This window comes from Emydura macquarii, unplaced genomic scaffold (assembly GCF_026122565.2).
Source record: "Emydura macquarii macquarii isolate MOO-44397 ecotype Brisbane River unplaced genomic scaffold, CSIRO-AGI_Emac_v2 contig_1790, whole genome shotgun sequence".
Taxonomy (NCBI): Eukaryota; Metazoa; Chordata; order Testudines; family Chelidae; genus Emydura; species Emydura macquarii.
Genome location: NW_027131927.1, coordinates 31,036,000 through 31,063,945, shown reverse-complemented (window position 1 = coordinate 31,063,945; position 27,946 = coordinate 31,036,000). Strand labels below are relative to the sequence as shown.

The following is a 27,946-nucleotide window of genomic DNA, read 5'->3' as shown; positions in this document are numbered from 1 at the left end:
GGATGAGGTGATAGGAACATTCCATGGTAACTTCAAAAGACTATTTCTGGTTGCTTTACTCCATTTCTCATTGGGTGAATTACATTCTACAGAGCTGGGCATATGCCTTCAGTGCCCATGCTATAGTGTTACTGTTCATCAGCCATCAGCAGTGTAAATAAAGCATGCAGGAGGTCTTCCAGCAATATGTATAAGGGAAATCCTATACTATCATTCCAGACACCTGTGTTTAGATTCACATATTACAGTTCAGTCTGTTTAAAGATGGTTTCACACTGACAAAGTGATTCACTTAGAAGTTAGGCTGTAGTTGTGTTAGATGTAAAGCTTTCTAGGGTCTTGTATCTCTATAATTCTAATGAAAAAAATCATGTAAGGAATGACACAACCTTGTGCAGCGTTTAACCTGCAACTTCACAGTCAGTCATATATATCCTGGTTAAGTCATAAAATCCATAACTTCTAGGATGCACTGCCTTTAATACCACAAAACTTCATGGTGTGAGAAACTGGAATGTGATAGTGGAGAGACCTCTCTTGCCAAGTTGTTGGAAAAAATGAGAAACTGATTTAACTTCAGTTGTATCTTGTAATTATCTGACTCACAGTGGAAACCCAGTTTTTACAATACCTGGACAATTACTGATAGAATTCAACTGAAATGTTTATGGACCCAAACCCCTCCTCCCTCAAAAAAAGGCCTAAAAGCTATATAGTCAACTGTTTTGATTAGTAGACCATTCAGTTAAATGGAGGGTTTGTTTTTTTGCAGTAGCATCTACTTAAGAACTATACAGATAAGGAAAGGATAGGTTATCAAAAGCTTTTCTCCTAATAATGGTGCCCATGAGAGACTAACTCTCAATCATGAAATGGAGCATGTGGAATATTTACCAATTTTAAGAACTTTATGGGACAAATCTGATTCCAAAGAAGAGCAATGCAAGTCCGTAGGTCAAATCATTTCCATAGCAGTCATGTAAGGGATGGAGAGTTCACTCTGCATCTCTTTCTTCCACTTCCCCTTCTAGTCATTCTGGTATTTATTTAGTTTCACACAGTGCATTGTTCTTCAGCAATTTCCAAAATTTGGAAGAGACAATCTAGTATGCATGTGAAAGCAAAACTACAATTGGACACATTTAAAAGTCTACTAGAAACTGGAAAAAATACTGACAAACAGTGGGGGAGAAAACCCAAACTGTTCTGCTCTTCAGACTGATTTGGTACGTGGTGAATAAACCAGGAGGTTTTCCCAACAAAGTTAATTTGAAGTTTGATCTTACTATACAATAAATGTTAATTCAGAGCTAACTGAAATGCTGTCAGTTGTAGTTTAGCTGCAGAATACATGAGATTGTCTGCATTAAAGTTGCATGGGTCAATTTAATCCTGGTGCAAATACTTAACATAGATGTGTTTTAAACATGCTTGTGGCAGTTCAGCACATAGATAAATTACTGGAATTAAGCTACAATGGATTAAGTACATCTACAGTAGGGATTTGGACAAATTCAAACAAACTTGCACATGGTCCAGCCCTCAGGGATGCTATGTCCATTTTATATTATGAAAACAGTTTCTATTAAAAGCAACTGCAACTTTTAATTTATATGCTAAAGTCAAGACCTCCTGTTACGCACGCACAGCACACAGATGCAAAAAAGGCAAGACAATTGTACCCACTCAGGTGTCTGGCACGGTGGGCAAATCTCCAGACTTTTAATCTCCTTAATACATTACATACATGGCACTCAACACAGGTAATTCCACTCAAGTATAGCACTCTGTTTAGTTAAAATCTACCCTCCCCCCCCCACACACACACGTACCATTTCAGGTTATTTTACTGTATCATTAAAAATAATAAAGGTAATGAAAATGTTATCACAATGATACTTTTACAGCAATAAAGGTCTGAGGCACTGTGGAAAGAGAAGACATTTTCTGGCAAGTTTCGTGTTTCGTTATGCCCATGATGGGTCCAGTTCTGTTTAGCACTAACTGCCCTCAAGTTCCATTGGGGCCAATGAGAGGTGAGGACACTCAGTACCTTCAAAGACCAGGTCCCCTATGTGACAAGAAGTCAGACACCTAGTAAAATGTGCACTTTATGCCCATGATTTTATTTGTCTTCATTGGTTTAAGTTTTTCTGGCACTACAGTGTCATAAGGAAAACAGACATTAGGTCTGCAACTGTGGGTGAAATCATTTTCATTACTTATTCAGAAAAGAAAAATCTCAGCAGAGACGCTAAAGATTGAGACGGATGGGGACGGAGGCTAATCAACCCCTATAGTCCTGGAGATGGTATCTTTCAGACCAGGATGGTGGCACACTAGTCAAGAAGCATGGAGAAAGTTGCACTATGCTGCCTACATTATACCTGGTCTGAGGACAGAGGACTTTCGTTTCCCAGGCTGTCAGCCTGGCACCTTTCAAGAGCATGAAATTCACTTAAAACTTGCTTAAAATTAAAGAAAACAACTAATACAGCAGCAGTATCTAAGACATTTCCTCTTCACTCAAACGAGAGCATTCTTTTGAAATATTTTGAAATTTGTCTTGCTGTAATGTCTTTCACTTTGCAATCCCCATCGCCCCATATCTCTAGGGGAGGCCACTCAGTAAAAACACACAGGAGCTTGTAAATCATTTTTGCTTGGTTAATTGGCTCATTTCTTTCCCTGTTCAAGTATGAAATAACAGTTTCACAGTGAACTTTTTGGAGCACCGAACTCTGCCAACCACTGCTCTTCAGAAAGGCAGCTCTGCAGGAAGCAATTTTAGTGATCTTACAGCAGGGAATCAGCCCTAACAATTTCCAGAAAGAGAATAAGTTCCACCAATAACGGGTCATTATGTCTATCACAATTACAGCAGAGGCAATTGACAAAGAGATGGGACAGAACTAAATTTGAAGGTAGATGAGTCTTGGCAACGCGTGGTGCTCTCTCAGTACATATTCCCCCCTCTCTGGTTATAAACAAAGCTCATTGTCTGCAGAAGTAGCTAGGCAGGTCTTTGGAACAAGAAACACTTAAAATCCCAGGTGCCACTCATACACATACAAAGGCAGGGCACACTGAAGAAGTGAGAAAAGACTTGATGCCCAACACATCAAGTCCCCAGTGGGAAAGGAACCTGCACTTTCTAGCTAATACCATGCACATGACAGAAGCAATTGCAGGTCTGACTAGAAGAACGGTGCTAAAGGGGCAACTGAAGAAAAACAAAAATAAAAAAAATACAGTATGAGTGTCGTGGGTAGGAGGGAAACAGAAAATACTTAATACTTCTCTCCTTTTTCAGACGCTGGGTCAGGTTCTTCAAGATATATACCAAATGCTGTATTCCTTTCTTATCTACAGTCAATGAGAACAAAACAAGTGATAAAATCCTCTTCTGTTCTGTACTCTGAATAAAATGCATAGTACAGAGACAAAAGATATCATTCAGATCTGTCCGCTCAGTCTAAACTAACACTGGGACATGAAGTGAGGACGAATGCTGTCCAACCGCCGAGTTAAGATTTCACAGCCAGTATCTGTGATCAAAAGAGTGTGCTCAAACTGGGCAGACCGCTTTCCATCTCTCGTCACTGCAGTCCAGCCATCAGGCCAGGTTTCGTCTTGCCACCCACCTAACAAGATAATCATTTAAAGATTAAAACTGTTCTGAGTCTTCTGTTTTGTCTTTTGTTTTCATATATGAGAAATACAAAAGCATGCAAAGTATGGACAATATTACCATTACATCACTTCTTAAACATATATAATGGTGACTTATAAATATGAATGTGTATTACATATTGAATCAAAATTAAATTTTAAGAAACCTTTTAAAACTTCCAATTTTTGGCATACATTTTCCACTTGGTTTCTATCACTGCCATACCATCCCTGCTGTTAATAATACACAGCAAAACATATGAAAGACCACAAATGAAGATAGATCTTCAAACTCAGTTTTCTTCACTTCAGACATTACAGTCTTTCAGAGCTTATTAAGGGTGTCAACCTCATTTTGAGATGGCAGCAAACTTACCATGGCAGTGAGAGTCCCTGGGCAGGGAGTATAAAGTTGACTAACAAGAGGCAAAATTCTGCAGTCCCAGTCAGACCACGGTGTCTCTCTTTTAGCTAGCCAAGTTCAATATTGCATTTAAACACAATTAAGTAGTATTCTAAAAAAATCAAATGACATTTAGGAAATCTCCTTTCCTCTGCCCATTCACTTACCTCTGCATTCCCCCCAAGACAGGTCACACACTCTACCATACATCCCTGCCCTACCTTTGAGAATCTCTCTTGCCCACATCCCTCTCTCTTCCTCCCAATGAGGATACTCTCCTCCCATCCGATACCACTCCCATCCTGTGTCCTGGAGCAGGGAGAATGGAAAAGCACCTACTCCCCAGAACCTGCTCAGCAGTGCAGCAGAGGGAATGGAGGTATGGATGCTGTTGGGCTCAGCATCAGCAATGACCAGGGAAGGAGTGAGGAAGGAAAAAAGGAGAAGGAGCCCTGCTCCTGCAGTGTTTCGTAGGGAAACGAACCTGGGGAGAAGGGCTGGAAAGGTGCCTCTTCAGAACTTTACCATGTAGAGTGTGATGGAATCCTCACTGGCTGCACAAAGCAGGAAAAGGGAGGGATAGGGGCCAGAGGCCTGTGTCCAGTCAAGAATGTGCTCCCTCAGCAGCTCCACCCACCGTAGCTCCAGCTAGCTCCCTCGCAGCTCGTCAGAACTGCTCCAGCCAGGCAGCTCTGGTTAGGAACCCTTCACAAATTGCAAAGGTAGATGCATGATGGAAGAAACAGCCCTCAAAGCTGAACATGGCCCATGAGCCACTTGTTTGATACCCTTGGTTTAGAGGAAGTCCTAGAACAAGAAATGAAACCCTAGCAAAACCCACATCCTTGCTCTATCCCCTTTCAAGCTCCTGGTCACTTACCTTCACAGATCATTGGTTCAATTGTAAACACATGACCAGGCTTCATCACTCCAACAGCCTTATTTTCTGAAATGAAATTAGAATGTAAATTGTGGTTGAACATCTTTCAAGAGTGATGAACAGAAGATGTAAGGAAGGGTGAATCCCTGTCATGCAGTGTATGCCTGAACTAGGACAGGTGAGGGGGGAAAGTTAGAACAGCGCTGCAGAGCAACCCACTTTCTTCCAGGATATACTTATCTTCCTCACCTCCCTTCCTTCTCAGCCTAGTAGAATTTTTTGTTGTTCTTCTATTTCAGAAAAAGTGCTTGCAATACATTCCTGTCTTTTCTAGGCCTCCACTTTCGCTCCATGACAGCAATAAGCAAACCAAATAGCCAGCACCAAGAAAACCAGTAGCTGAATAACAGAATTGGGAACAGCCATGTGGTAGGCTCTCTCTCATTCACCACAGGTAGGGTCCATTACCTACCCTCACAGCAGTTGCACATTGGCTGAGCTTGCTTATAACACACTTTAAGATCCAAGACTCAAAAACTTATTCTGTAAGTACAAAAATCCAAATTGACAGGCTGTCAAGCCATGTGCATGACTTTAGTATGAGAGGAACAAACGTCAATCAGGTTTATTCATCACTAGCCATGCACTGGCAGGTAACAGACAATTGGACAATACTCACTGGCATAATGTGGCACATTGGGAGCAGTATGGAAAAGCTTATGGATCCCATGCCCACAGTAGCTCCGAACAACTGAAAATCCATTTGCTTGGGCATGTTTCTGAATAATGTTTCCCAGCTCTCTATATCGAACACCAGGTTTTACTGCAAGATAAGACAAAGACCTTTTTAAAAGGAGCCCTCCATCACATTTTTACCATCTACTTAGTACAGGCAAAGGTTCCTATCTGCATCTATCTATATAATAAGATTACTGGATTGTCACTCTGTCTGGGCGTCACTCTAAAACCTAAAATATCTGTAGAGTCTGTGTGAAGCAATGGAAACAGCTACAAGCATGGTTTAGAGCAATATTTGTGTAGAATATCACTAGGTTCAATCATCCCTGGGATTCACGGTCTGTTACCATCCCATTTTTAAGTTCTCATCCATTTTCTTTGATTCTTTTACATACACACGACGTTATGAATTACACCAGTGTGATAGCACAGGCTTTCAGCTACCAATAGCTATATAACAGCCATAGCCAGTATGTCCATCTGCCTTTGTGCACAGCCTCTTGCACCATTTCATGTAATCCAACAGAAACTCAGTATGCAAATGAACTGAGTTTGATGAGCTGGAAGAGGAAACAAAAGGGGGTCTTGTCTTCTGTTGTCTCAGTCTCACACAGAGGAAGACAAATGAGAGAAAGAAGGAAATACCTCCTTCATGAAACAATGATTTTTTCATAAATAGGTGCTCCTGGCTTAAAGAGACATAGTCAGTCTGAAATCTAGTTGATTTCAAATGAAGAGTTCAAACTAGTTTGAGACATAACACCTGCCCCTGAGCTCTCCTGGCAATTTTTGTGGGTTTACAAATCACATTTTTCTATTATTTATTTATATATATATATATATTATATATATAAAGTTCTTTCTCCATTGTTGCTATGTAAAAGATCCCCAAAAATAACAGGAGAAACTGACTGTACACATGGTGCTGTCAGATGCACAAAATAAAAATAGAGAAGAAATGCCTCTCTCTCTCATCTCATCTCAGATGTTAGTTGTAACAGGTAAAAATGTTCTTTCAGGAGTACAATTGTGAATTTGACACTGTGCTTTTCGCAGTCCACAAGAGGCAAAAGGATAAACAAACAAAAATGGTTCGGAATAATTATTTTGAGCATTTTTTAAATAGAGATATTCGATATATATTTCTTGGGGAACAAATTTAATTAGAACTCAGGTTTTCACAAAGCATCCTGTGCTCTGTGTCCGTTTTCTAGATTATAAGCAACTTAAACCAGGGACTCTTATTTATCTTTCAAAGAATCAAATACATGTTTGCATGCCACAAACAACAGTGTCACAGTGGATCAATTCAGAAATAGAGATTATTACAGCTTTTCCTTGTCAATACCCATTCCAAATAAATGATGCAACAACCACTAATAGAAACTAAAATACAGCTTTTTTAAAATGACTGTGTGTTGTACAATGTAAGTGTGTTCTACTAGTAACATTCATTAAGTATGGTTCTGTAACAGTAGTAATGCCCAAGTATTAGTTCAAATATTAGAGTTCTCGAATATAAAAAAAATCAATACAGCATGACACCTTAAACTTCAGCAATCGTACTTACCTGCATCAATTGCTTGCATTAGGCACTCATAAGTTGTCTGAACTAGTCTCCTTGCACCGTCATCAACTTCCCCAACATAAAATGTCTCATTCAGATCCCCATGATAACCATTGCGATATATAGTGATATCCACTGCAAAGACCAAAAAGACAAAACTTCTCACTTCTTGTTTTCCTTAAGGCACAACAGTAATTAAATACAGAGCATTGTCGCAATGCAAGGGTTATAGACCCAAATGCTCATAAATAAGATCAAAAACTCCAGTAACATTAACTTGACCACATTGCCCATATTGTAGATTTTATCGTATGAATTGATAAAAGTGTTGTATAGTTATATGGTTCACATTTAATAAAGGCAGAAGGAAAATACATGTGTGCAATACAGTCATAACCAGCTTATTTCACAGTGCTTGATTTAACAATCTCAAAAGCTGCTGAAACATTATTTTTTTGGTTTAATTTAAATGGCAGAGGGGTATGTTCAACAGACACACCTTAGAATCTCTTCTAGCTCAGCCAGAGTGTCTGAAATTTAAGTAGCTGTGCTATCTACCCATGTTTTAGCCCGTCATAAATAATTTCTACTGTGTATGCTCAGTACATCATTTTTAAACTGTCACCTTTTTGTTAAATCGAAACCCATTTGTTTCCAAATGAAAACAGGCAACAGTTCTTACTGAGCACTAAAAGCAGGTCTTCACTGCAAGGTGAAGGTGTGTTAGTAGCACAAGTAGACACACCCATGACTAGCTTCAATCTAGCAAGCATGGATAACAATGGTATTGAAGATGTAGCAGCACAGGCTTTAATACGGGCTAGCACCGACTACATACCTAGGCAGCTACCCCAAGTTCAGGCCCATGCTGCCACATCTTTACTACGATTGTTACCCATGCTACCTAGATTAAAGCTAACATGGATTTGCCTACCTGTGTGACTTCACTTGCAGGCAAGAGATACCCTAAATCCATGCCAAGTCTCAAAGTTCAGTCAATTTTGGTGTAGTCCTGTCCAAGACAGTGTGGGTGGAAAGTGTATTTGAATGGGAAATTTTTTACTAAAAAATATTTCTAAAATTTTAACATCAAGCAGAGGCAGACCATAGACGTTTTCAGCCCCCAGTGGGGAATGTTTCAGAAAGCTATGAGCTTGTGAAAACAGAGTTATACCTGAGAATTATTTTGCAACCGTGGTTATGGCAGGTATCTCCACACAGTGCTGAAGCTTGGGACCTGTTACAGTGGGAGAATTCCACCCCAGGAAAGGGGCTGGCACAAGGCCTGATACGGGGGGGGGGGGGGAAAAGAAGGTGTGTGTGTGTGTGTGTGTGTGTGTGTGTGTGTGTGTGTGTGTGTGTGTGTGTGTGTGTGTGTGTGTGTGTGTGTGTGTGTGTGTGTGTGTGTGTGTGTGTGTCAAATCAGAGAAAGAAAACAGAGGTACAGGTAGCCCTTTCACCATCACAGTATCCACTAAGGAATATCATTGTACATTTATGTTACTCCCTGCAACACAAAAGGATCCCAAATTGCAGTACAAACATAATTAAATAGAAACCAAGGCCCTTCTACAGAAAACATTTGGGCAGGCATTTAGCCGTAAACACACAAGTAATCCCATGCAAGAAGTGGAGGTGAAAATGACTGTGAACAAAAGTGAAACTAGCTTCATTTATTTTTGTTGTCAAAGCTGAGAGAAAATGCAAAAAGTTAAAAAATGACTTCTAAAGTCCTCCACCCAGCCAAAAGAGTCGAGGGCCAGGAACAACACAGTTAAAAATAATATTGCATTTAGACTGCCAGGTCCTTTGGGGAAGGACTTTCCATTTTGTGTGTCTATAAAACACGCCGAGCCACTAGGATGCTGTACAATAGACATAAAACGATAATAACTTTATGATAAAAAACCATCCTACTAACAATTTATCCCAGACTAATCAAGGATAACAATTAATAGTCAATGTATCATCTTTCTGTTCTGTGTTTGTACAGTGCCTAGCACAATAGGGTTCTGATCCATGATGGGAGCTCCTGGGCACAGCCACAATAATAATATACTATGATAATTAAAAAGCTGTTAAAATTGATCTTTAGTCCTACTGCAATTGGTTTAAGTTTTACAAAGTCCATGAATTTGGATATGTAGATACTAAACGTAACAAAAATGTTAAGCTAACGAGTAAAGAAAAACAGAACATGTTTGAAGAAATAATTTCCAACTACGATAATCCATCCTAAATCAAAACCTTGCCCCACTGAGTGTTTCAGCTGTAAAAACTGAATGCAAGCATAGATGTTGAAAGGTTTGACTTTCACATCACCTACCATTAACAATATCACCCTCTTGCAATGGCCGCCTGTCAGGAATTCCATGGCAGATCACTTCATTCACTGACGTACAGCACGACTTAGGGAAATTATAATAATTCAGCGGGGAAGGATAGCAGTTCCTTGCAATGCAGGCCTAAAAGAGATTTAGAAGACATATATGCATTACACTTTAGATCAGCAAAGACATTCATGAAGGGGTAGAACAGATTTGCAGTAAAGATGATATTTTAAATTTTCTCTATATTAGCAATGATGCTTGTAAACATTTCCTCAAATACTTTTTTTCTCTCCAATTTGTTCAGACTTCTGGAATGCTCTCTCTCAGTTTAGTTTGTTTATTTTTTATTTATTTATTTTTACTTTTTTGCATTTCCTCTCCACTTTGACAATGTGAAACAAGCTTCGTTTATTTTCTTTTTGTTCAGAGCCATTTTCACTTCCAGTTATCAATGCTGCAATGTTTGGGTTGTTAAATACCACGTGGGAATATTTATTTGTTTAAAAACTATTTTGGAGAGTGTGCTTTTTAAAGTAATGGAAATGTTTGGGTTAGTCTTCAACTTTATAAAAGTTCATTTTTACAAAATGTAAACACTGAGTAAAATGTAAGTTGGCACCATCCCTTTAAAACTTTTTTTTTTTTTTTAAAGTTATTAACTTCTGTTGTCTTTCTTTAACAGTTCAAATGTTCTACACACACACACACACACACACACACACACACAAATTCTGGAAAAATAAAATTGCTCCTAAAACAGTTATTAACACTAGTTACTGCTATCAGTGGGTTCCATTCAAAGCCAGCCTGCCACTAATTTTTTTCCTACTGATAATTTACATGCTGGCTGCTCCTATCAAAAATTTTAAGAGCAGGTTAGTTTAGTCCCTAAATGTTAAACCATATTAAAAAGGAATCTTCAGGAGCACTCAACACCTTCCACTCCCCTCAGCTCAAACCAAGTTGTTCCCTCTTGCTCTTGGCCCAGCTGCCCTCAATGCAGATCGCAAAGTAGGTAACATAAAGCTCCCCCGCCTCACCCAGCTGCATCTGACATTACAAGATCTGCAGGAACTGCTGCACTCTTTGTACAGTAGTCCACAGTAACTCTGGCCCCAATATAAACGAATTCCTAAATGGACTTTATGAAAACCATTCAATCACGGTAACTTAAAACAATTTAAGCCTGATTCAGCAAAGCACTTACCAGATGTCAAGTACTTGGCTGGATTTGGACCTTAGTTTGCCTGAATTGCACATGGCAGCTGATTCCAGAGCAGGGGAGGATATGGTCAACATGGGCTATATTTATGGATTTTGCATAACAGCCAGCTCCACCCCTGTTCTCTTAAGCTTCCCAGTCTGATTCCTGGCAGGACCCCCTGGAGCCTCTAAACTTGCAGTGGGGTTGTAAATGTAACATTCTTGCTATGTCTATTACCTAGTAGCTTTAAATTGAGAGGGTGTGAGGTTTTTTTAAGCTGGAAATTGAAGGTAGTTTGAAAATACAGAAACTCAGAGTGAACATTTTAGCAGTCACAGATACCACACAGTCTTAGTAAACAGAAGGGACAAGATAGCATGTACAAATCCAAAGGTATGATAAAATAGCCTTACTAAATGGACAGCATGATCTATTTCTTCAGTAGTTATGCCTGGTTTCACCATCATGGCAGCAACATCCAACACTTCTCTAGCAAGCTGTAAATGAGAAATCAGGTACTGCTTATTCAATATACACAAACTGAGCCACTAGAACATGGAGGAGCAGTCAATTTCCTGTGGCTACAACCAGGCTGCTAGGGAAGATTGGGATTTTGGAAATCAATGGGACTTGTACTCCTAAATCACTCAGTCACTTTTGAAAATCCACCCATTGTTTATAATTAATTGGACTAAGAATCCTGCCAAGGAAATGAATCACTTAATTAAACCTGAAAGTGTGTTTATGATCAAAAAAACTAATTACAACTAGAAAGAGCTTATTCAAACACATCTACTTATTTTGAAGACTGAAATAAATAGTTACTATTTTGTTAGTCCTGTTAGCACCATAGTCAACAACTATAGGAGAGGGGATTGAATTCTGTCCTCATTTATACATTATCAACAGAATTATTAACTAAGTTCCAACTGCAGAATCTTTGTTAGTAGGGATGTAAGAGCCAGAAAGTAGCCAGCTTGACTTTCAGATTTCAGATCAATTTTACAGGGGTGACAGGTAGAAAAATAATATTTTCACTTGCAAAATAAGCAAATTTGATCTGGAGTTACTGGGAGAGAATCAGAGGCAGAACCATGCCAATTTTTACAGTCACTTTTCAGAGTATAACTGCACTTTCAAAGTTCATACCCTTAAGGTGAATTGTCACAAACTAGCAAAATCATGAGTTCTCTAGATTTATGGGGAGCATACACATTCTGTAAAATGAACTCACCCTACACACTATTCGCATCCCTTCTATATCTTCAGATGAGAGGATTTTTATTTGAGAAGTTCCTTTCAGTGCCTGTTCTGATTCAGACATGCCTGAAAACAAAAACAAAAAAACCATCAAAAACTTGGATTATATTTAGGGACAATTTTTACACACGCCATATATACTCATACCAAAAGTCTTTGCTAATGTACTTAAGGTAATTTAAGTATATCCCCTTTCAACAATCACACTGACAACAAACTCACCAGTCAAGGCAACATTAACATCTGACCCACTCAGTTCATGCACCTTTCCAAATCAGCATCAGAACACTCAAACTCCCCTGTTCCGCACCTCTACACCAAAGTCTCATCCATTTCAAGCATACAATCACCTATAATACCCACAGCCAATTACTCAAAGTCTTGTTCAAACACACAATTTTAACTCCAACATCAGATGTTTTAAGGAAACAGACCTTTCTGTTTATTGGTAAAATACAGTAATCTTGCAGAGGGTGGTGTCAAGGCTATATGTTTGCATATGATTGAAGAACTGGTTAAAGCTAGTTGAATTAATAATTTTCTGTTGGAGGCAGAGAGAATTACAAAGGCTTGTGATAGTAGCTAACAGTTACATCACTAATAACTTCTGTACCTGTCTGATGGAAAAGTGTTCAAATTTATTCCCAGTGTGGCTTTGTGCAACATCACAGTTTTATAATTTCAGTTAAAAATAAAGACGAACTATCAAAAGTAGTACTTTGTATTATTTTGATATTTAGTTTAATAAAAATAATTTAAGCTTTGTCTAAGGTTTAAAAATAAATTCTGCATAACTTTTTTTCATCTGACGTTAACTTATTAGCATTTCCCAATGTAAAAAAGAAGAATCAAAGTAATTGAAGAACCAAGTAGGTTTTGAAGACTCTCTCTCTCCATCCAGTAAGAGCTGGCACTAACATGCCAGGTGTCTTAATTTGTCTGTTTTCTCCAATGACAGCTGTTGAAAAAACTCATGCAAAAATATCTATAAGCCATTTTACATTTGCAGCAGGGATCCTGATGTCAGTGGCAATAGTTTTATGGAATCAGTCCATGTGAATCAACTTTTGAAATAACCCTTTTATGTGTATTTTGTTATGCAATAAGGCACATACCTAGTGCTGTATTTTGATCTTTGGATGACAACTCTCAAGTTCTGGAATAGTTATGAAACATTTGCAACCTTATTGCTGAAAGGAATGTGTCACTGAAGGACTGTTAAAAACAAATTCCTCTCCAGTTACTTTGCTATAAGAAGTTCTAAGAATACATGCAGTTTACATCAACAAAAGTAAAAATTTTAAACTGTGATGTGTTTCAAGTTTACCTAGGGGGTGATCAGCATAATCCGGTCTCTGAATATAACTTGGCACAGGCCTCGTTGGCATCTAAACGAATCACAATCAAAGTTAGATTGTAAAAGCACTTATTGTCATAAAAACAAGCAAAGACCCATACATAAAATGTAATACAGTTAAATGTGGCAAATCACACTCATTACTAATCCCCACGCCCTATAATCTACACACAAAAAATTGCTCTCGCCTCATTTCTCAGCAAAGATATAACACTAGGGCACTTTTCTGAAGTCTCCTATTACTAAGTCCTCACTGCTTTTAGAGTACAGAACCTTTAGTAGTCTAATGTGAAGCTTCATAAAAAATCAAACTTCATGTGTCAATTTTGGGATGTATCCCTGCTGTTTTATAGTGTTTATTCACTTACTCCAACTTCCAAAATTCATTAATTGCTGATGGATCCTCCAGCTATTAGTACGAATTAGTGAGATTTTACTGTTTTGTTTAAACATCCCATTTCTTATCACTCTTTACTGGGATTTTACACCATTCAATCGTCGAGCAGCCAGTGGCCAAAAAGGGAAGGACCCAATTATGGGAATGTTGTGCTGCGCTAGCTAGTGGTAGGTTCAATATTCTCCGTTCTCCCATCCCAATAAATGCACTGGATTTGGGATGTGATCAGGCTCTACTAGGCTGTTCTACCTACCTGCAGCACATCGAGAAAAATGTGAGGAGGATACTTTGGTGCTGTGGGCTACACTGCAAGTAAAGTAGAGAGACAGATGCACGAATAAAATGCCAATAGGCCACCAAGCCTGGATATAACTGTAATTAGTGTGTCTTAGAGTACTTATTTCTTCTGTCTTTTCCATAGTTTAGGCCCCAATCCTACAAAGGCTTAGGCCTTGTCTACCCACAAATTTACATCAGTTTTACTAAAGGCGTGTGTGTTTTAAATGATTTTGTAAAACCAGCTCAAAATCCTGTGTAGGCCATCTTATTTCAGTTTAAGAATGGCCTATGAAGATTTAGTGTCAATTCATTCGTTACCAATTTAAGATAAATCAAAATAAGCCACTCAAACCAAAACACGAGTGTCTACGTCACTTTTTGTGCTGGTTTAACTAAACCAGTTTTTAAACTGATTTAAATTAAGCCAGTCTCTCATGTAGACCATCCATTACATACAAGTATAACTTCACACACCATGAGTAGTACCACTGACTTTGATGGGACTACTGTACTCACAGTGCATAAAGTCAAACACGTATGCAAGTTTTTCCAGGATCAGAAGCTTAGTTTTTTTTAATGCTTTGTGGCTATGGGAACAGTATGGTGTTGGCAGCAATACTGCTACAGGAGCACACAGCAGGGATGCATCATAAATCAATAATTTTCAATGGGATTGAGGTGCCTAACTTTGAAAATCTACCCCAATATCATTTCACAAATTCCTAGCAAATCTAGGTTGTGTTTGTTTGTTTATTTGGGAATTTTTTTATTATTCTCCTTGCTCCCCTTACTCTCCTGAAGTGGGATTAATTTCCAACTTCTAATATTATTTTAATTGTTGCATTCATGATTACTCCTTCCCATTTTTGATCATAAAACATCCCATACCAGACATCCATGAATGGAAGGAGCATACTTTTTATCTTAAAAAATATATATATACATATGCAATATGAAATAATACATATATGTAACCATTTTCTCTGAGTGGGCTTAGAATGGCTCAGTTGCCAAGGAATTTCCCTGTTCTGATTTTGTTACTGAAAGCATTTGAAAAAAATCTGATATTATTTCAGGCACTTGTAGTGGATAATGTAGCCACTTACTAGTGGATAATGTGGCCTGAGTTTACCAGTATATCGATAACCAGCCCAGGGATCTGTGTTAATGTCACCTTCCACAGTCCAAGAAGAAACTTCACGTTTAGCTTTTTCATCTTCTGCAAAATAAAAAATAAAACTAAATGTCATGATATTGGGACAAACTAACCAGCTATTCCAAAAAAAGGGAAAAGTTTGAAAAATAAACAAAAATCTCAGGTTGAGATTTTTGTTTTACACCCTTTTCTTTGCTTCTTTACAATATTTACAAAGACAATTCTGAAAGTGTATTTGTTTGTTCTCAACTTTATTGTCCCTGTTTGTTTTTTTTACATTAGAAATGTAGGTCTTGTCTACCTTGTTTTTACTCTAAGGAAAATGCAAGGATTTGTAGGACAATGATATTGGAGTGACAACAAACAAGTGAAACTTAATTACTGAGGGGAAGTGATGTTCATTCAGACTCACGAATACTGTGTTCTGTGTTTGTTGTTATTAACTCTTGGAGAAAATAAATCTGCCCCTTCAGTTAAGAGAGTCTTCTTTTGTTTTGCAGCTGAAAGTATCTTTCTTTCAAAGAGAGAAGTGACTTGGGACTGGTGAGAGGCCATCCATCCCACCATGCCTTTCAGAGTAGTATAGTAAGTTCCCTCCTTCATGAATAACTTAATGCAATAGAGTCCTGTACCAATCTTCCAAGGGTGCTGGAGGAGACGACTGGAGTACTAGAGTACCATGGAGAGATAAGTGAATGTACCTGGGGAGTAAGGGGTTAGGGATGCTGTGCTTCATCATCTTTAACTAATGACATGATTACTTATTTCTGCTTTCCCATTTTGAGATCCCAGGAATGAGAGAACAGACTGCCATAGCAGCCCCAATGATCTAAGTTCTTCAGAGTCTGCGTGTCTAGTGTCTGAGCATCTACCAGCATGATAGGATTTTGCTTCTTTAGAGGAGTTCCACATGGGACAATAAAAAAAAAAAGTAGTATTTTGAATTATCTTGGCGTACTCCGTTAGAACTCAGGAGTTAGCGGCATCAGGGGGAAGGGGAACTGGAAAAGCCGGGACCAGTGAAGAAGTGCTTAAGTGCTCTCAGACCTTTATGCTGCTGTTAAATGAGTACCTTCACACTGAGTTGTCAGAGCTGTCACTGACAAGTGGACAGGAGCTCTGGGGGATTGCACTGGGAGGATTAATTGTACCACTGCATCTAAAATACTTGCATTTCTGGTCTATACTCCCATTGCAATGGTGCAAAGTGATCCAGTACTGAATACCACAGTGGCAAGAGTTGCTTGGGGAGAGTCTAAACTAGAAAATTTCATTTGTATTTGTCTGTACTGCTCCCAATAAAAACAATAAAAACACATGACATGTTATTCTGGGAACAAGAGTCTTACAGGAAGGGAAGACAGAAGGAAGGAAGGAAGGAAATGAGTCAAGAGTTTGGCTTTTATCCCTCACTTATTTTTTTAATCTTCATTCCCCTTTCATCTATTTCTTTGTTGTTGGGTATTTTTTCTTCCCCACATTCTTCTAAATGTCAGACTTTTATAAGAAGTGGATCCAGTCAGAGCAGGTGGATTATAACAGCCAAATAAGAAATTAGAAAGAGAGAACTACACAGGCATGTAAATTAGAGATCCATAATCAGAGTTTAAGGAACTGCATACACACAAAAAACTTTACAGTTGTAGATCATACAGATGACATTACACTAGGGAAAATTTGCCAGCACCAATTTTCCTACACAAGTGCTACCAATTGCAGAAGCTGTAGTGTAGACCGAGCGCATGCATTTCTACTATTGTGCCACCTACTAAAAATAGCACAACCTGGTTACACTACATCTTCACCCACTGGTAGCGCTATTGTAAAAAGATGTTATAAAGCTTTTATAAATAGATAAGCACTAGAGGTCCAGCATTTCTGCATTCCAGTTGGCTGTCTGGAACACTTCCATTTTAGTATAACCAAACCATTCAATTTCTTTTTTTTTTAAACCTCAGGGATTAAAACCACGCAATGCAAATGTCTGGCAATGTCTCACTGCCATAACTTGTTCTTTCTTTGTTCACAACTCTGGCAATTTAGCTCTCAGAAATATTTCAGTCACACATGGGTGTGGCATGAATAGAAATAAAGAGATTTCTATGCCAAAACTCTAAAGTTTTACCTAGATCTAGAGTAACAATTCAGGGCCTACGCTGAATCTCAGATATGCAGTGCACGCTGCCAGTTATCTTAGAAAAATCCACGACCACATGTGCTTACACATGCATGCACATTAGTGAAGATACAAAGTAGTGTACATTGTACAATTTAGCTTAGAATATAACCCTTATTTTGAATTTAGAAACTAGGGTGAAAAACAAACACTTGTAATAGCATGAATAATTGATCTACATATACAAATTCAAAATGGAATAAAGACTGGATAAAAAGTTTACTTACTTGCTTTCTTGTGTAGTAACTTGTGAGTGGCCCAGCTTCCTTTAAAACATTCCTGAAAGAGCAAATAATATAAAAATCAGTGTTGTCTGGGACAGAACATGTGACCTCCACAAAATGGGTGACAAACTATATTTTAAAAGGAAACCAAAATAAAGATTTTATTATCCACTGTAGCAACGCTCAAGAAAGCTTTTTTAACTATCAGTGTTAAGACAGGAAAATACTACATTCAACAAGTTTATAATCCAAAAGGGAAGGAACCTAGCCAAACAGCTGCAACCATCCCATTAGAGCAAGATGATTTAATCTCATCTCGTTGATATTGTCCCAATATTACTTGTCTGTGTAACCAAGCACTATGGTTGCCATAAGGATGATGTAGTATCGGGTAGTTCATAGAGTAACAGCAGTCAGGGGTGAAAAGGCTTAGTAGATCATGTAGTCCACCTCCCTGCCAAAGCATGCTTGGTGCTTAACCACATTTCCTAGTGTTCAGCCAGAAGGGGAGGTGCACAGGACAGGTTCTCTAGCATAGGAAGTGATTCACCATATGAAAATGTTTGGGAACTAAGCCTCAGACCATGCTGGTACCTTCTGTGGACTGCTGAGGCAGGCTACTTCCTCCTGCAGCACACATTCTGCCAGCCTGTGCCTGGGCACCTCTGTAGGGGTAGCAACACGGTTCAACTGGCACAATTATGTGGGCTCAAATGAAAAATATATGGGTGTGACACAGATAGAAAAAAATGGAAATAGGAAATGGAGAAAAATGAATGGAGATAGAGAGCCTGAAGCTAAAGCACGGCAAGAATATGTGTGAATGGGGAGAAGAGAGAAAAATTAGATGGAAAGAAGACCGAATAGAGCAGAGGCTCTCAAAGTGGGGGGTGGGTGGGGAGCGTATTCTGATGGGGACATGAGAAGCTTCAGGGGAGAACAAACCTTACTGTGCACATTTTACCCACCGCCATGAATAACTAGCCAAGCTGATCCCTCCAGACAGACAGACCAGGTCATCAGCTGGCGCTGTGAATTGGACTCGAGAGGGCGCTGTGCATTTGGACGGATTTCTGTTAAGCTTGCATAGCATTATACAAAGTCATTGCCATCTGTACTTTAATCCCTTTGCTATGACACGGTGTGCTCATTTAATTGCAAGCATCAATCACCAGGGCAGTTTTGCTTTTGCTCTTATTGTAATGGATCATGGGTTCTGTTTCAATCAATGCCTTGCTGCTTTTCATATTTAGTGAGAGTTGCATGGTGGTTTTTCTTTATAGATATATGTAATTGTGTGGTGGGGGAGGGGGCGTAAACTACTCCAGACACAAAGAAGAGGGGGGTGCGATCATATAAGTTTGAGAAGCACTGGAATAAAGGACTTCATGGAAATAGAAAAAAGCAAAGGACGGAATCAACACTAGGGGGCAGTACAGTGAATGGTGGGGAAAGACAGAATGGATTAGAGTTGAAGAAGAAAAGCAACAGGGGATAAGGAAGGGATATGGGGCAAGCAATAGATTAAGGTAAAAAAGTGTGACGGAAGAAGAGATTAAAATAGAAGGGTGGATGAATAAGGTGTGGAAAAGGAACCCCCTTCAGCCCTCACTGGCAGGCCAACATACACATTTCTAAATGGCGCTAGTACTTGGGAAGAAGACAAGTTGAAAGCTGAAACAGATCATTCTTGTTAGAACTTCAGATGGATTTCTGTGGGTAGCGTAAGAGAGAGATGGATATGACAGCAATGGGCTGTGTGTGTGATTTTCGACATACACCCAGGCCTCATCTCCATTTGCGACAGAATGTAGGGTACATGTAAGCTACATGCCACAGTGAAAAACAAACTGTGTCCACAATGCAGTATGTATCTACACATAATAGTAAAAGGCTCTGGCAAGGGGGAGGCAGTGGGGTAAAGCTCCAGCAGCTCCCTGTAGTGGGAAAAGGCTTCAGAAGTGGGGAGCTGCTAGAGCCTTCCCCGCTGCCTCCTGCCTGCCAAAGCCTTTCCCCACCACCAGAGCCTTTCAGTGTGGCAGGGAAAGGCTCTGGCAGCAGGACACTACACTGCTAAAAGTAGTAGTGTAGGCCTGGGAGGCCTCCTTGTGTGTCTAGAGAGCTGTCTAAAGTACATACCCTAAGGTTCTGGCATGTTTTTACTCTCTACGCAGTGCCTCGCCATCTACCCTGCTATTTTATACCCAGGCAAGGGCATGCACTGCAAGTGCTCTACATGCCACCATAAGTGTAGACATAGCCACACATATAAAATGCATGCATAATATGCATACACACATGCATACAGAGAGTATCACACAATATCTTTCAAGTTGTTCATTCAGTCACACTTTGGTGAGCTGCCTAAAGAGCTTGCCCAGGCTGCCCGAATCTCCCAGTCCAGGCCTTGGTGGAAAGTCATTGACTTTTCCCATTGTGCTAAGCATCCCACATCTCTAAACAACAGCTATTTAGTCTTTCTCCATATACCACCCTAAAGCCTAATTATAGATGGTGTTCTGTTCTTAACTCTAAACCTTCTGTTCTTGTAGATGAAAGTCTAATTCATTTGAACATTTTTTGGTTGTATTTAATCACATTAACTGTTTGGAAGAGGATAATTCCACTGATTTACATCAACAGCTGAAATTTCCAAGAAAAAATAGGCAGACAAGAAACGTTCTCCTTTATAAGGAAAACCTAGTTGCTACTGATGAATCATCATAATTTTAAACTGCTAGCCATAGCCAGCAACTGATTAAAACCAGTGTGTGCATATACTCAACCCCTGACTGCTACCAAATAAAAAAAGAGAGAGAGAGAGATACAATTAGCCTCTCTCTTCCTGGGTGGTGAAGTGTGGTGGAAGAGATGAGACACAAGACACATGGACTCACAAATTTTAAGAAGCATAGCTATGCTTGAAAACAATGATTGACTTCAATGGAAAAAGTGACTTAAAAGGGTCACTATCAACCTGAAATATAATCATATTTTTAAAAGTTAAAAGGCATTTCAAATAGCATTTTCCATGACTCTTTCCTTATAATTTTTGTGGTTTACAGTCATATGCATCTATTTTTTCATATGTATTTCTCTCCTCTGTTGCTGTGTCAGAGAGCCACACAAAGGGGAAAATGACTTGTAGAGGAAACGGTGAACAGTACTACATACAAAGTAAACTGAAAAACTGAGGAAAAACTGTCCTTAACTCTCAGCTATGATAATTTTAGATGTAACTTGAAACAGTAGCAAGAAAAACAGAACTGTAATTTTAATTTGATGTTGCCCCTTTCAAATGTACACGTTTGCTTTGGCTTCAAAATACTCTGCAAACAAACAATTACAGTAATTCTGTACTAGATATGAGCTCAACCTGATGCTCATTATGAGCATCACTTGAATCCAAAAAGGTAAGCAAATACAATCAATATTAAATCTGTGGGATTATCTCCCTTTCAGGGATATCATTTCTGTCAATCAATCCACCTTCTACTTTAGGGAGCCAGCCCAGCATCTGCTGACTGAAATGTTGATATAGGTATGCATTGTAGCATAATTTGCTTTGCTGTCAACAGCATTTTCTAGCACATGGATACTACAAATGATGATTAAATGTTCTGTTACATACTCTGTTTACTGCTTATTCACAAGAAAAGCTATGCAACAGACAATTCTACAACATATTCACCGGCCAGCTCTTCACACAGCAAATATCAGGTTAGCTCTTGATGCAGTGATCATTCAGGAGGCTTCTCTCTATTATACTTTAATGGTCCCTATTTCTACAGTACCTGAGGACCTCAATCTTTTGTGGATTTAGTCTCACAAAAAACTTGTGAGGTAGAAAAGCACTATTATCTCCACTTTACACATGAGGAACTGAGGCAAGGAGATACTAAGTGATGTGTCCAGGGTCACAGAGATAGGCCGTGGTGAAGCAGAGATCTGAAACTGGACCATGTTTCCTTTCGCGATCTTTATTAAAAGAAACCCTACACCTCCTTTTAATAGTCATAAAATCATTTCTTGCCTTCTGAAACTTGAATTCATTCAATCAAAAAGAATGCAAGTCATAGGAGGGAATTAAGGCCCTACTAGAAATGCTACAGCTGTGCCGTTTTAGTGTTGTAGCGGAGACAGTTACTACAACGACGAAAGAGATTCTTCCATTGCTGTAGTAAATCCACCTCTCTAAGAGGTGGTAACTAGGTTGGGGGAGGAATTTTTCCATCAGCCTATTGTCTACATTGGGGCTTAGATCATCTTAACTACGCCTCTTAGGGGTGTCCTGAGCAACAGAGCTAGACTGACCTAACTTTCTAGTATAGACTAGCCCTAAGACATAATGGTGCTTACCAGAAACAGCCCGCAGCCACACAACGAGAACAGTCATTGTCAGCTTTTGCCTATATAGCAGAGCTAGCTCTGCCACCTCTATTACAAGGTGCTGTCTTCAGTGATGCTTTTCAAGATTTTTAAAATACTTCACGTAGACAAGCAATACTGCTCTGTGCTATCAACCATCCAGGGGTTTTGAGCAGTCCCATTGATTTTGATGAGAGCACTCACAGTATTAAGCACTATGCTGTGGAGTAAATGATTGCAGGATCAGGCCTATAGTTGCTCAGAAAGGAGGTCACAAAAAAAATATTCCCATTTCTTATTACCATGGCTGGCACTACAGAAGACAGCATAGCTCTCAACTTTAAAAACCTGACAGGTCACACTACCAACCAAAATGCATGACAAAATCAAAATATGGAACCCCTGTATCTTGCTGCATGTCACATAACAGTGGACAGATTATAAAGGTTTCAACAATGAACCCTGTTTTAAACAATGTTTCTCACTGTATTAATTAAAGAAAACAGTTTAGTATTCAACAAGGAAACTGGAAAAACAAATTTGCCACATGAAACCATAAACCCCAGTAGGGGTGATCAGCAGGTTTGACCTCTTGTTCTTAAAATCCCCAGCATACCGCATTAATGCTAAAACTACAGGAGCAATTGTTATCCTCTCTGTAACCAATGTTTAAGAGGAACTTGGCACACACTTGGCCAGTGGATTACATAATTATTTAAATATACAGATCAGGAATCCTAGCATCTAACCCAGACTCGGGGAGGCAGGTAGAAAGGCAGGGACAAGTGTGGTGTTGTAGTTATAGGTAAAATCTAAGCACATGTATTTGACACATTAATTCAATCTGAAAGACATTGTGGCTAGTAGTTAAGACTTAGATCTGCCATATAAGAGATCTAGGTTCCATTGCCAACTCTGCTTCAAGTGACTTGCTCAACTTCTCTGTTGCACAAGTCAAGGAACTGGCCCAGAAATGTATTGTCCATTTTATCCTACTGTGGAGTTGTACATTATACCATACCAGTATGATAGTACAATAGTAAAACTGCACATTCCATTTTAAAACCCTATTTGTGCTGCTCACAGTATTAAAAAATTGCCCATGGGACTTTCCCCAAAACTGGGGAGGATTGAGGGCATTTAAACCAACTTTTAGGTATGTGAACATGAAAAAAAAAATGTTTAAATGCACAAATGTGAGAATTAACTTTTTTATAAGCACAACACAACACAGTTTAGCCTTAAAATTTCACACTCAAATACATAGCCCTTGTACAGTCACAGAATCATAGAAACATAGGTCTGGAAGGGACCTCAAGAGGTTATCTGGTCCACCTCCATGCTGAAACAAGATTAACTACATCTAGACCAGGGTGTCCAACCTTTTCACATGAGGGGCCACATTGCAATTTTTTTCTCACTCAGAGGGCCAGTGAGGAAATTTAGGATAGATAAGGCATCAGAAATGTATTTTACTATTAAACAAAAAATGTGCATTTTTATGAACAAGCTTCAAATGATAAGACCACTCCCACCTTAACACTGTAGTGATCTCTGCCCCCACTGCCTCCTCAGGGTGCTGCTGCTGTACCCAGCCGGCCGGCACAGGGCTGCTCCTCTGCTCCGGCTGGCTGAGGGGGTGGGGGCCTGTTGCTGCGCTTGGCCAGCTGGCACAGAGCTCGGGGGGCTGTGCTGGCCCGGTGGGCCAGATAGCAACCTTTGGCAGGCCAGAGTCTGGCCTGCGGGCCATGGGTTGGACAATTCAGACCTAGATCATCCCTGATAGATTTTTGTCTAACCGGTTCTTAAAAACCTCCAATGATGAGAATTCCACTACCTCCCTAGGCAATTCATGAGTGTGAGCTTTTAAAAGTTTAATTTCAAAACCAAAAGTTTTCAAATGTGATAAATGAGTTAGGAGAAACAGAGAACTTAGTTGAATATATAATAGCTGAATTTCATATGGTTTTTAAATCTAACTAGTGCTGAGCTTGGCCGTTACTTAGATGGGAAATGCCACAGGAACAAGAAGTCTATGGAATGTGTGTACTCTTTGTGCACCTATTAGTCACATACCTTAAAGAGGCCTTTGCTATTACTAACAGAAAAAACAGATCCTCCTTCAGCTCAGTATATCAACCTTCTGTTTTGGGATACAGAGACACCTGTTTCAATTTGCTAGTGGAAAGGATTAATCACAAATAAGGATAATCATTCATTAAACACAATTAACAGTAAAAATGCTTTGTACTTTTAGCAACTCTCATTCACAGGTCTCAAAGAGCTTTATAACCTAAAGTTAATCCTCACAATAAGCTTGTGAAAAAGTAATGAATATGTAACTTGAATTTACCCACCATTAAAATGAAGCAATCTCTGGGATAGAACAGAGTAGCTGGGTAACAATATAGATGGATGTTACACAACAGTTTAGGACAAGAAGTGAAGAGGAATATTTGTATTCAATTGAAAGTGAAAGATTAATTTTAGATAGACTAAAGAGGGCTAACACCATGAAACAAAATTCAAGAGAAGATCAGACAAATTCAGAGTAACCATTTTTAGACAACATTGCTAAAACCTCTCTCTGAGAAAGAGAAGAGAAAAAATTTCACCTACAAGAAAAGTGACCTTTACCAGGGAAAAGAGAAATGAAGATAACTATAGTCCACTGGGACCTCGCCATCCAGATATAATTTACCTGGAAACTTAAATACTATGACTATGGGCACTATAGAAAACCCTAAAGAGGTAAAATGTTTAATTTCCTCACTACTCTGCATTTAAACACTCAGCCCTAATATTGCATAAATTTAACTTTTTGTATTGAATTATATATTACTACTTATATTTTTAGACATTTTCCGTATTGGGCAGTTCTATAAATAGGTACATGGATTTCTATATCAGGATACACCAAATATCCATGCCAGCCTATGCCAAGAGCAAACTAATTACCAGGAACAATTTTTGAGTGTGGAAATGTGTACTGAGTATGAATGGATTCAAAAATCTTTCTATGGAATTTATTGTTTTCTCTTGAACCTCAGGCTTGTGAATTTTTCACATCCTTGAGTGATTTAGTTAAACCAACCTAACCCTGGGTGCAGATGCGGCTAGTCTGATGGAAGAACTCTTCTGTTGAACTAACTACCGCCACTGAGGGAGATGGATTAACTACTACAGCAACAGGAAAACCCCTTTTGTTGCTGTAGGAAGCATCTACATTACAGCACTATAGAGGCACAGCTGTAGTGCAATGGCTGTGACGCTGTAGCTCCTTGCAGGGTTTTCTGGCTTTTAATACCTAGGTTTTCTATAGCGTTTTACATCCATAGCTTTCGAAGTGCAGTTCAAAGGAGGTAAGTGTCATTATCCCTATTTTACTGATAGGGAAACTAAGGCACAGAGCAGTGAAGTGACTCGCCTAAGAGTTACCTAGCCATCTAGGGACAGAGCCAAGAACAGAAACCAGGTCTCCCGAGCCCCAGTCCAGTGCTCTGTCCATTAGGCCACACTGCTTTTCTGTGTCACATGATAATGCAGCAGCTTATTTTCAAAACCTCAATCATTTTGAGTAACTTTCCTTGTATTTTACAACAGTTCTTGGTATTCCAGTATAAGAGTAGATCCAAGTATAACAGACAAAGAATCCCCCCACCTCTACAGACATTCTGCAGATTTGAAAGAGAGAAAAAAAAACAACCTGCAGATACTGTAAGAATTTCTCCACAGATTTTTATTGAATTGGCTACTAACTTACTATACATTGTATTCACCAAGTAATATCTATATACATACTGAATATGTATTGCCTGTTTTGCATAGGACAACAAGTCACCACGGGTAGAGACTGTTGAGTCAATCCTACAAATCCTCTATACACAAATCAGAAAATTTGTGAATCAGATTTCACAAATTTGTGATTTGAGAATCAGAAATGCCATACCAGTTCAGACTACTGGTCCATCTAATCTAGCATTCAGTCTCTGACAATGGACAGTACCAGATGCTTCAAAGGAAGATACAGGATTCTGTAATGGTTAAATATGGATTCACCTATCCATTTGGGAAGTTTCTTCCCAACCCCAAGCAGTTAGTGGTTGGTTTATACCCTGAAGCAGAAAGATTCACGTAACATATAAGTAAAGGTATCATAATCCTTATTGCTCCTGTCCTCGATGATACTTTTGACAATTAATTCCAGCAGTTCATTATGCACCAAAATATTAGTATTTGTTCACTGAGGCCAATGGGTAAGGATTAAACTGTTTTATTATTTATTTTACTTTTTTTTCTAAGTTAGAAAAAAATATTACAACAGTGATAGTAGATAGGATACCCGAGGCCTATCAGGTTTGCTTTTTTTAAAAAAAAAAAAAAAGCAAAGATGATTAGCCACCCCTGAATTATAGTTATTTTACCTTAAAAAAAAAAAAAAAAAAAAAAAAAAAAAAACCCTGCAAAGCCTATAACATTTTTCCAAGAGTTTGTTTAATTAATGTACCCAGAAAACAGAAAAGCCGTATTTTCAAAGCAACAAGTCCATGCTATAGCAAAAGTAATTAATCCAATAGCACCAAAGTGAGCTACCCCAGGCACATAAACAATTTGATTATCAATTTCTATTTTAAAAGAGAACACAATAAATGTGAGACATGGAGAAAAACACTCATGCTGCAATTACTCTGTCTACACAAGATTGGAATGTTATGTACATGTATGTGATAACAGAGACAGTGATTTACACAGACAAAATCCAGTCCACAGCATCTAACTTCCTACAACAACAATGTGATTTCTGTGAAAATATAAACACAGCCTCCCCACTGAAATGCCTCATTCCCTTCTTTCTAAAATTCACAGAGACACTGACTGGTAGAGCAAGTTGAACTGCAAATTAACTTGCACTTAATTAAAGCCAGCAAAAAAGGATTGGGGCTTTGGGGAGAAGGGAAATGGATGATACAGCTGAAAAGAGAGGTAGCCACTACTCTGTAGTAGTGAAAGACACAAAAGGAGAACTGTTTCAGCATTTCCACCACATGCTTGCATCCAGCCCAGAAGCATGGCCCTTTCTAGTAGGTCACCGTCCTAATTTCCTAGTGTGAACTTTCCTCTGCGGTTCAAGTACTATCTTTCCCCCACTCCTCCTCCTGTGCAAAGGGAACACGCCATCCAGCCCCCGGCAGAGAGAGAAGCCTATACAAAGCCGGGGAGCGTCTTTGCCCGTCCACGGTGAAGGCTGATCTCACAGGAAGAGAGAACGAGAGAGTGAAAGGAGGCAAAGTTGAAAGCCTCGTTGCAAGGCCCGTCGGCTCCTCGCCCTCCCCCAGGGGCGCGCACACCTGCCCCCTGCTCCCCACCTGAAAGCAGCCGGGGGGCACTGCCGCCAAGGCAGGACTCTGCCGGCCACCCGCAAGCCGCGCGAGCGCCGGAGGAAGGCAGGGAGATGCCGGGGGGCCGCGGCAGGCGGCTGATCCGCGCCCAGCAGGCCGGGCGGCTCCCCACTCCCCAAGTGGGGGAGCAGGGGAAAGAAAAGCAGCCGCCGCAGTGGGAGCCTGGCGGCCCAGGGGTGTCCGGACAGGAAGCCGCGGAGCCCTGCCCGCAGCCGCCGCGTGAGCCCAGGCGGGGGCCGGGGAGGGGAGCGCGGCGGGGCCAAGGGCGGCGCGGCAGGGGCTCACCTGCGAGCAGAAGTAGGAGCCCTGGATGCCCAGCTTGAGGCAGGTCGGGCACTGCAGCTTGGCCTCGCGGCTGCAACCCTCCGTCTCGCACACTCGGGTCTCCACGGCCGCCATGCTGCTTCCTGCCAGGCCAGCCACCGGAGCGACCGACGGACGGACAGACTCAGCAGCAACCGGAGGGAGGAGCCGGGGCCGGCAGGGCCCTCGGCTTCTGACTGAAACGGGGAGGAGCCCACAGACCCCGCCGCGCC

At 39.9% G+C, this 27,946-nt stretch overlaps 1 protein-coding gene across 1 annotated transcript; it reads right to left on the bottom strand.

Annotated features, from left to right (window-relative positions):
* Positions 1-514: 514 nt before the first annotated feature.
* METAP1 (methionyl aminopeptidase 1) lies at positions 515-27,946 on the bottom strand. The gene is made up of 11 exons (XM_067557228.1): positions 27,696-27,946; positions 17,647-17,698; positions 15,194-15,306; positions 13,382-13,442; positions 12,029-12,120; positions 11,208-11,291; positions 9,587-9,725; positions 7,264-7,395; positions 5,635-5,778; positions 4,956-5,021; positions 515-3,644 (listed from the first exon to the last, which is right to left on the bottom strand). The coding sequence occupies exons 1-11, from the start codon at positions 27,807-27,809 to the stop codon at positions 3,481-3,483; spliced, it is 1,161 nt and encodes a 386-aa protein (XP_067413329.1). The 5' UTR covers positions 27,810-27,946; the 3' UTR covers positions 515-3,480.